The sequence below is a fragment of the Anarhichas minor genome, unplaced genomic scaffold (assembly GCF_050575085.1).
Source record: "Anarhichas minor isolate MPS153535 unplaced genomic scaffold, ASM5057508v1 ptg000067l, whole genome shotgun sequence".
NCBI lineage: Eukaryota > Metazoa > Chordata > Actinopteri > Perciformes > Anarhichadidae > Anarhichas > Anarhichas minor.
In genome coordinates, this window is record NW_027466513.1 from 1,852,171 (window position 1) to 1,862,376 (window position 10,206).

Consider the following 10,206-nt stretch of genomic DNA (forward strand, 5'->3'; position numbering starts at 1 on the left):
GGCCGTGGCGTCATGTTCTGAAATCAGAAACGACCCCGAAGACGAGAGCCCGCCCGGGGGTCTCACGCAGAGGGGAGGGGAGTGGACCAGGTGATTTATAAGAAGGTGGAGGAACATGAGGAGCGGAGTGTGGGGGGGGGGCTTCGAATCAAGTAATCATAGGTTACCTCCACGGCTACCTTGGAGGTGCAATTCCATCCCCTCAGCAGAGACACACAAAGCACAGCGGGGGTATCAGGTGGCCCGGTCTGGTGAAAGCAGAGGCCTGGCTGACACCAACCGATCCAGCCAGACCAGAGGAGGGCACACACAGGACACAGAAATCCCCATACGCTCACCCAACGCAGCGGCTCCGCTCTCACATCCATTAATGAAACTCTCACCCTCGTCCTCCCCCCTGCAGCCCCCCGAATAGCTTCAGTCTGGACAAGAACGTCACCAGAGTGGAAGGTGAGCGTACGTGCCAAAACAATCAAACCCTGCCAGGAGTACAGACAAAGGAGTCCCGTTTCACAGACCTCGAGTTACGGCCACATCCTCGAAAACAACCCCTCTCTGTCGGGGGAAAAGTATCGTTGCCCGCAGAGTGGAATCCGTACCAAAAACAACCCGTGGTGAGCAATAAATCTGTCTGTAGGCCGAGTTATTCAGTAATATCAACATTGCAACACCATTAATACCAACACAATTACTCTGAGGGCACTTCATCAAATGCGGTGTTGGAGCTATTTTGCAAGACAAAGTCATATTTTTACATTCTAATGCTTGCTGGGTACGCAAAAACCCCGCCTGCAGGTTGTTTGAAAAGGCCACTGGTGAAAGTGTGAGAGAGTGTGTGTGTTTGTTGGTCCAGGAGGAGGAGGGTGATGTCAGGGGACTAATCATTATGATGAAGGGATAGAGGAGGCAGGGAAGGGCACAAAGGCTGGCAGCAACTCGCCCCGCAGAGCAGGGCAGCAGAGCGAACACAAAACCAAACTCCTTCCAATCAACAGACTCTCTGCTCGCCTCCAACCTCGACTGTACGCTGGTCTTGCTTCGGTTCTCTTTTCAACTACCATTAGTGCTGAAATGATTGGTCCATTAGACGATCAAGAGAGAGTTTATCTCCAAGATCATGAGATGATTTTGCAGAGGTGGCTAGGCAAAGATCTCCATTAATTTGTACGGTACTTTATTATGTACGTGTGAGGATACAGAGTGTTGGTGCCGAAACAGATGCCACATGAGCGATGCTTTTTGCACACCGTACCTAAATTTAGACAAACATCTCCGACCAAATCCGTTGTTTCATTAAAACAAAGAAGTTGTATTTAATATTCTCTACTCGTCTCTTGAGATTAATTTTCTGTTATTACTAGGCGGCGGCCAAGACAACAGCCATGCTCATTAAAATGCGGCATTTGCGCTGCTTCCTCCCCGAAGGTTAATGTTTTAAATCACAAGTGTGCCAACTATTGTGCGGTAGCAAAAGGCGCTCATTTGTGGTGAGGCGACCCGCCTCTGCAACACCACGCCACTGGAAACTCACTCGGGCCTTTTATCAAGTAAAAAAGCCAAACACTCCCCACTTTCAGCATCTCAAAGAAGAGTTGGCGCTTCTTTTGTTTGGTTTAGAGCATTGTAAATTGAATACCTTTGGGTTTTTGGGACTTCAAACAAACCTATTTGAAAATGTAGCCTTGTGTTCTGGGAAACTGCACTGGAAATGTTTTAATGATGTAAATAATTGCAGCCCACCTCTTTTCTTTGTATTTTCCCCGTCATCATACTCTCTCTTTTCTTCTTCAGCAGAAGCTGAAAACGACCAAACCCACTACAGGAAGGAGTTTTTTGGGCAGTTGCCCAGCTGTCACATTTTTACAGCAGCATTGTCTCACTTCAGTCCTGCTCAGGATCATCATCGTTTCATACCAACCCTAACCTCCATTGAGCTTTTTATATTTATAATGCGTTACTGGAAGTACAAACGTGATCTAATGTGCAGTGATGCCATCAGTGGAACAACACCGGAGGTTCTGACTCAACGTGTGCGTCCGATCAACAGCTGATCGGTGAATGAGGAGCGTCCAGCGGGGGATGGCAGGAGTGGGTGGGGCGTCGTCCCGTCCCAGACGACTTCATTAAACCGTAGAACACACTCCCCAACACGCCATTAAACCAACTCGGCCTATTACTGCAAGGCCACCAGACGCAGCTGAGAAGGCATCTTGACCTCACACACACACACACACACACACACGTTGGAGACGCTCTCACACACTCACACACACACACACACACACGTTGGAGACGCTCTCACACACACACACACACACACACACACACACACACACACAAGCAGAGTAATAAATCGTAGCCCTGGGTCATCTACTGTCAGCTGGGCCCGGCGGCTGGTATTTATAATGCCATTCACAGTACACAGCTTAGAAAATGATAGCCTTTACAACCTAAATCATCTTTCCAGGAGCCCCATAATAAAAATCATACAATACGAGAGTCAAGAAAATGAACAGCTGACATATCAGGGTTGGAGCGGTATATCACTTTGCTAACATTTGTGGCCGATGTGACGAAACCTTTTAAATCTTGACCCGCTGGAATTTTTGCTTTGAACATTTGATTTAGTCGATTGATTGCTCAAAGACATAAGTATCCATGTTGGGATGTCATGCATCCTGGGGTTTCCCAACCACTGGATAGCTGTGGCATGAGATCCCGTCTCTAAGAGCCCCTAGCCCTAAAATAATGTCATTAGTGCGAGTCTGGCTGTCACCGTCACATGAGGGTTTAAATGCTATTTCAGTGGATTTTCCACCCAGACAACTCTGAGGGGGAAGAAGTTATATTTGAAATTACTAGCGTGGTAATGGTCACGTTTCCAGATCTTGAATTGATAATTGGAATTGAACACCATTTATCAGGCACTAGCCCACAAAACCAGTTATCAGTGGGGCTATACGTCGTGTGCCACAATGGTGAATGCCAACAGCGGCAGCTCACACTCATTGCACAACAGACGGCGATGTGTTTAAGATGCAGGCCCGGCAGACTTAATTGCTTTATGACAGAACAAGTCCATTATCAAACGAGCACCCCCCCCCCAGATAAAGAGGGGAGGTTGGGGAGAACGTTGATAACTATATCTGAAAGGATGAAAGGCCCAACTATAAATAGGATGTGGATCATTCAGGGGGGGGGGGGGGCTTTTGTTTTCAATTGGATATTGAATCTTATCTGGCTGACATTTTGGAGACTGTCTGCCAGTGACATTTAGGAGTCGTCACAATTACGTTACAGCAACCTCCTTTTTGAGGTCCAACCAGCCAATTACAGATGTAATTTCTGCTATCCTGTCGTGTAAATCTTTTTTGTGTCGTGCCAAGAGGGCACGGCACCCGTGTGTGCGACTGTGTGTGCGTGTGTGTGTGTGCGACTGTGTGTGCGACTGTGTGTGTGTGCTCAGCCCGCTGTGTGTGTGTGTTTAGAAATAGCTTACGTAGGGTCTTTGCATTCCAGCGGCTGTTCTAACATGTTGTAAATACAAGGTGTTAGAGAAAACATAGGAGGGGGGGGGGGGGGGGGTGGAAATCACTCAGACCAATTATAAGTGCTGCCGGGGGCGGACAGGATGCAGGTTATCACAGATAAACAGCCCAGTTCACCTGCAATCACAGCCGAGAGCAGCGTGCTTGGATTTCTTCTTCTTTAAACCGAACAGAGAAATTGGGGGTGCATCCACCGACACACACAGTTATGTGTTAAGCTAATGGGTAATTTGCACAACAGAGAGAAGTGAAAAGTGCATTTTCAAGTAACTGCACCAAACTTTCTACCCGCTTATAAGCCATGTAAGGGCACAAAACCCATCACACAGTGCATGTCTCATTCTCAGCTTCTAGGCTTAACTTAAAGCACCGTTCTAACTCATTTAAGAGTTGGGGTTTTATTCCCTTATCAGCCAAATATGGTCTGATGGTTGAGAGACAGGACACCATGCGTATGCATACTCCCTACATATTGTAGTACATACAACCTAACCTGTATGTAACAGCAACAAAAACAACAACGTATAAATATATAGTTTAACTTGTTACAAAATCTAATACCCATAGACTTCCAACAGCACGCACACAAGTGCAAAAAAAAGAAGCTTCAAGACTACAAAGCAACAAAGTATCAAAAGTGGAATTACAAAAATTGAAAGCAACATTTTCTCATGTTAAATCTATTTTTTTTTTTTTAAACGACGAAATGCGGCAGATGTGAGTGAGAGCTCGCGCCATCGCTTCAACAAGCATGTTGTCAAACACGGATTTAATAACGGACGAACGCTCAGACACATTTTCTACGACAGCTTCTATTCTAACCGTACGTTGCGCTCTCTAATAAAAGGGGGAAACTTGGCTGCTGGGGGTTTCAACGTCTGAATGCGCGAGTCAAACCAGTTCACAGAGCTGATACGGACGGAATAAAAAAACAACAAAAAAATACTATTGACAAACACAGGCGGTGCAAATATACCTCCGTTCACCTCTTCCAAAACATGCTCACGTGCGGTTTCAACTCCACTTTGCAGCGTTTTTTAAACGGACGTGTTCTTACCTGGACTCTGGCTGAGCAGCAAAGTTATCAGGGAGCCCCACAGCACCGCGGCCAGCTGCATCTTGCACCCCGCTTTTCTCTCGCTTCTCCGGGCTTCCCTTTCCTCTCGTTCTTCTTGTGGTTCTTCTTATTCTTCTCCTCCTCGCAGTTAAATATCAACGGGCTTTCTGCTGCAAGTAGACGCTCCGGCTTTTCACGCGAACCTCACACCATGACTGACTTCTCAGCCCCTTTTCTCTCCCCGACCTCCTCCTCCGCCTCCTCCTCTTGTGTGCGATAGCGCGACAAAACCTGGATTAAAAAGTTAACTCTGTGAGAGGAATAGCCCGGCGACGGTCTCCAGCATGTTGTGCTCTAGTTCCTGACGCTGTAGCTACCAAAAGGAGCTGTGGGCCGTACCAAACGCAAGATGAGGGGGAGCTAACTGTGTTTACCGCCGTATATGTAAACTAACTTGAGCGTAAATTAGCAACAATGACACATAGTTTCACGTTAGGTGTTGTAAAATACAAAGAAAACATTAAATCTCCCCAATTTGTTGTTTTTTGACGTTGTGTTTTATCCTCATCACTCTCCCAACTCCCCCATCCAGCAAGAAATTGGCTCGTCCAAACTCTCTGCTCTCGTTGTGTCATTTCTTGAATTGCAATGTCTTTAAAAGAGGCTGGTGGTCAGCAAATCAAAGGATACATCCAGACAGCATGTGGAGGCATGAGTAAATTGTTTGTGCTTCTCCCCACAGCGAGGAAAAATGTATTTCCCCCCTCTCATTCTGCTTTTCTTTCTTACACAATGTTGGTTAAAGAAGAAGAAGAGGAGGGGAAAAACTTCTCTGTTGTCACTTAAATCAATGGAGGCAAATTACAGAGCAGTGGTTTTTACAGTGGGGTGTAATGGCCGCGAGATGAGGTCATTACAGAGCCATTATTCAGTACCACAGATTTACAAAAAGTTGCTGGAGGGGGTATTATGGTTTATATTAAAATGTAATTAAGTCCAAAAAGGTTTCTGTGGACGCATGTTTGTTTTTTTTACCCAAGGAATACAAGATGCTCCAACAGGAATTATATAGTTATACCACAAGTTTATACATGCAGCTTAGTCCAAAAAGTCACTGTAAAGTCATTATTCACTATGACATAAAATCCAATGCAAAATCCCATAGGAACATGATAGCGATTCCATTAGACAGAAAACAACTATTGTATACAATTAAGTCATTTTTCTTTCACTAATTAAGACTGGAAACACACTGCAAGCCCCCATAGGAACATCACGTTGCCACCAGGAGCTTGAAAAATGAGAATTTTATCATATAAAATCACCTAATCTCACTGTTAGGGATCACAGACACATCACCGGTTCCTATAAGAATAGTGTTATAGCAACAAAACATGCATTTTAAGTAAAAAGCAAAAACTTAAGTACCGCTAACCAAAACACATTTCAAGGCCTTCCAGGCCTCATGAAAGCTATTTTGATCAGTTTCATATAGAGAATAGCCAATAATAAAGCCATAAATTATAGACAATGAACTTTAACGAAATACTCTACTACCCCATACCAGCAGCTTAATATACAGTATAGTTCATGCACCAAGACATTTTCAAGTCTAATTCAAGCCAGATGTCACACATAACTGATTTGTTGCAATGCTGACTCAACAGTTACAGGGAAATTTGTGTGACGTTTATTTCTGCCAGTTCAACCTGACATTCATTATGTTTCGGCTCTTGTGTGTGAGTTCTGGCGGAGGAAGAAAGAAAAGGACAATAGCTGTGACGGCTGGGATTTCACAAATCACAGCTGGGCATTACAGCCGTGAATGCTACCATTGTACAATGATTATCTATAATGATCTGTTCACTAACAAAGACCACGCTAATAGCGATAAGGGTTTCAAATGGTTTGTTGCATGTTGAAGTGATGGACTTTGGGAGCGAAAGGTGATTGAGGGAGGAAGGGATGAAAGTTGTGCGATGAAGGGTAAGGGATGAGGGTAGGGGATGAAAGGATGAGGGTTGAGGGATAAAGTGATGTAGGGTAAGGGATGAAGAAATGAGGGTCGTGGGATAAAGGGATGTAGGGTAAGGGATGAAGGATGAGGGTTGTGGGATGAAGAGATGTAGGGTAAGGAATGAGGGTCGTGGGATGAAGAGATGTAGGGTAAGAATCAGAATCAGAACCTTTTATTGCCTCACTAGCACGTCCACTGCTGCACAGTCTTCATATTTCTCTCTCCTCTTTCTCTGGAAAGGAGGCTTTAGAACCCACTTTCTAATGACGAGGCAGCTTCAGTTAGGATGTGAGCTCCATCGTCTCTAAACGGGACATCGTCATTCAGCACACACCTCCCCTGCACTCTCCTGTGGAGCATCCATCAGGGTATTAAATTTCATCCAAATATAGGTGGTCCGCGCTGTCACCTATTCATGATTTGATGCAGAGTGTTTGAATAAACAATGCGTGAGGACAAAGAACGGTGGTAGTCTTGCGAAAGATCAAAAAGACACTGAATAATTTTTCCGCTTTTATTAGCTACGCTTTTCTTTCATTATACTTTTAGATTCCCGCATGTAAGGTCCCATAAGTAACGCATTATAATCTTTTTAAGGAAAACTGTAAGGATATTATCAGCAAGTACATGATTAGTGCCTTGGACACCTAAGTCAAGCCCCTAAGTCCCTGTTACAATACTTTATGAATAGGAAAGACCAGGGAAAAGTTACAATACTTAATATTTAAGTCTTGGTTGATTTGGCAAGTCCATTCACTGATAGTTCAACATGCAGGTCCTGTATCAACCACCGAGGCTTCAAACACACCTTGAGCAGCCTCTTTTTTTTCTATTACACATTATAGTAATAGAGGTCAACAATGTCGTCCAAGCGGCAAATAGAAAATACAAATACGACTGCAAAAATGACAGCCATAATTAGAGAGAATAAAGAGAGAGAATAAGAGAATAAATCCTAAAGGCCTGAGTATGTATTTGATCATCTAACAGCGCCTTCCACACAGTAGAATCGGGCGTTAGCATCCAAAGCGTTTTGTAACTTTCGGCTGTGTAGTAAGGCAGGGTTTGAACCACTCTCTCAAACTCTCATTCTTTGCGGAACTACTTCCTTCCATTTTTGCGTGTACAACAACCATGAGAAACATGTGAGGAGGGAATGTTCGGTTATCCTCGTCTGTGCAATTCGACACTCCAATGACACCCGAAAGACACAGAGTTCTCGAGGAGAGATTGAGAGACAGCCGGGAGGAAGCTATGGCGGCGGGCCTTTTTGCCTTCGAGTGTGTGACCGGTTAAAAAACACTGGAACAGCTCCTATGAAGCATACTGAGGTGTTGAAAATATCATCACAGTCAATCTCCACAGGCATTCTCTCTTTGGGAATATTTTACTGGAACCATAATAGTTACAAAGACCATTAAGATGCACTATTAAATAAATACACCCTCCTATGAGAATATTAAATGTGATATACTGATGTGTGTAGCCTACTCATTAAAGCCAGCAGCGGCTTCAGGAGTGTGGAGAGTGAAAGTAAGGACAGGATGAGTTTTATGTATCTTCCTTCTGTGCGATACGCCGCCGGTTCGCGGTGACTGAGCGGTGAGCTGATTCAGGATCAGGACCCGGACGGCCTGGCTGTAGTGTGAGCAGATAGCAGCTGTGGACCCCTTTCAGCTCCCATCTTGTCACCGGGTGAAGAGATGGAGACATTTAATTATAACCTGTGATTAATGTGTCCACGGCGCGGGCCGGGAGCCTGTCTGCGCAGCATTGGGGGCTTTCGTCCCGGTCCCAGACTTGTCTCACGGCACATACACATTATGAGAATGACTTGTATGCTCTTGTACACATGGTTTCAACAATCATACTGACGAGCCTTATCTCTTAAAGTGCCAAAAAGTCACACCACTGCTCCTCTGACTTTCGTATCCTCGGCCTCTTTCTAAGACACCAATGGTGTCTGACACCTTTTGGCCAGTGCAGCATATGGCTGTCAGAAAAAAAACTGTGTGTGTGTGTGTGTGTGTGTTCGTAGGTGCTGGGAGAACAGCTGTGGGCTTATCACTTCAGCTTCTGCTGATAAATAAAGAAGCTTGCTGGGAGATGAGGCCGCCACAGACAGAAGATCAGGCAGGTGTTGGAATGTTTATTTTTATTTTCTACGTGCAGTACAAGTTTGCGTATATGTGTGTGTGTGAGTGTGTGTGTGTGTGTGTGTGTGTGTGTGTGTGTGTGTGTGTGTAAAACACAGATATGACCTTCCCTCTTCGCCACATGCTTATTTGCACATTCTTCTCTGAGATTAACACAGGATCTGATTGATTTCCTTCTTTTCTCACACATCCATACAAGTGAATAGGCATTTATAGCGCCGTAGTAGTTTGTAACAGGAGTCACATATTCACATGGAATGTGTTGTATTTGCTTTTATCATTGGGTGTACCACCCAATTGTGAAAAAGTTCTCTTAAGAATTCTCCTTGTTGGTGCATTCAAGGGCACTCTGACATCCAAGTCATCAATTCAAATAATTTGCATAGCTCAAAATCCCAAATTTGCCTCAGGGCTTTATAATCTGTGCAACATACGACATCCTCTGTCCCGGGACCCTCGCATCGGAGAAGTAAAAAACGACCTCCAGTAGTTAGGGTCTGGAAGACTTTGGTCAGAAAGGACCTGAGGAAAAACAGGTTACCGGTACCTCGGCGAGCATGGACGCCGGGCCAATCCTAGCACTTGAATGCTACACGGGGCAGGTCTTGCCTAGAAAAGCAGTGGGATTCATAATAAGACGTAAAAGCCCCTACATGTAGAATTTGAAAATAATTTCCAACTTTGGTGCTCCCCAATGCCAGCAACAATAAGACAATGTGCCAGACGGCAATTACAGAGAAGAGCCGATATACTGATTCATATTTTCATTATATTAATAACTAAACCTTTAATTAGTAATTGATAATTCAATTGAGGGTAATGCATTAATTATTATTTTCTTTACATTTTAATTAATATATCAAATGAACATGTGTGATGTGAAAGGAGTCACTCTCAGTGATTAACTCACAAGGAATTATCACCAACTTTGCAGCTCTGAGGAGGTTTTTCGGCGTCTTTGGCTCATTGCGTTTGGCACATTTTCTGTACGGTTCAGTCTCAGCACTCTCAGCCTCGTTTCGATTGGCAGCTAGTTTCAGCAAGCGAGCTCTGATACACCCACAGTATGCAACCAGATTACATTTTTAAGAAGCTAAAGATCAAACTGATGCTCAAAGGAGAGTGAATATTAGACATCATCAGTTGAAGAGAAAACGACTCTAAATGAATGCTAATGTTGCTTTGTGTCTGCTGGATGAATAAGACAATTGCTAACATGTTAGCCGTGACAATTGTATAAGGTGAAACTATGTCGTTTATGGCGATGTGTCTCTCAGCTTGTGGTGTTCTTCTGCCCCAACGAGCCGAAAAATATGAATCCAGCTTCTTTAACTCATGGTTTTTAGATAATTAGCTAAATTAAACACGCTGAACCACCAGAAGGTTTCTTTGGATATTATAATGCTGAAGGCAGATTTTCTCTATTTC

The 10,206-nt window shown here is 44.2% G+C and overlaps 1 protein-coding gene across 1 annotated transcript in view; it reads right to left on the minus strand.

Moving 5' to 3' along the window:
- The window catches only part of lrp4 (low density lipoprotein receptor-related protein 4), a 99,573-nt gene extending 94,907 nt beyond the window's left edge, over nt 1-4,666 (minus strand). Inside the window, exon 1 of the mRNA XM_076078619.1 lies at nt 4,606-4,666. Coding sequence (XP_075934734.1) covers nt 4,606-4,666 — 61 coding nt within the window. The remainder of the gene's footprint in view (nt 1-4,605) is intronic.
- Nucleotides 4,667-10,206: the final 5,540 nt, after the last annotated feature.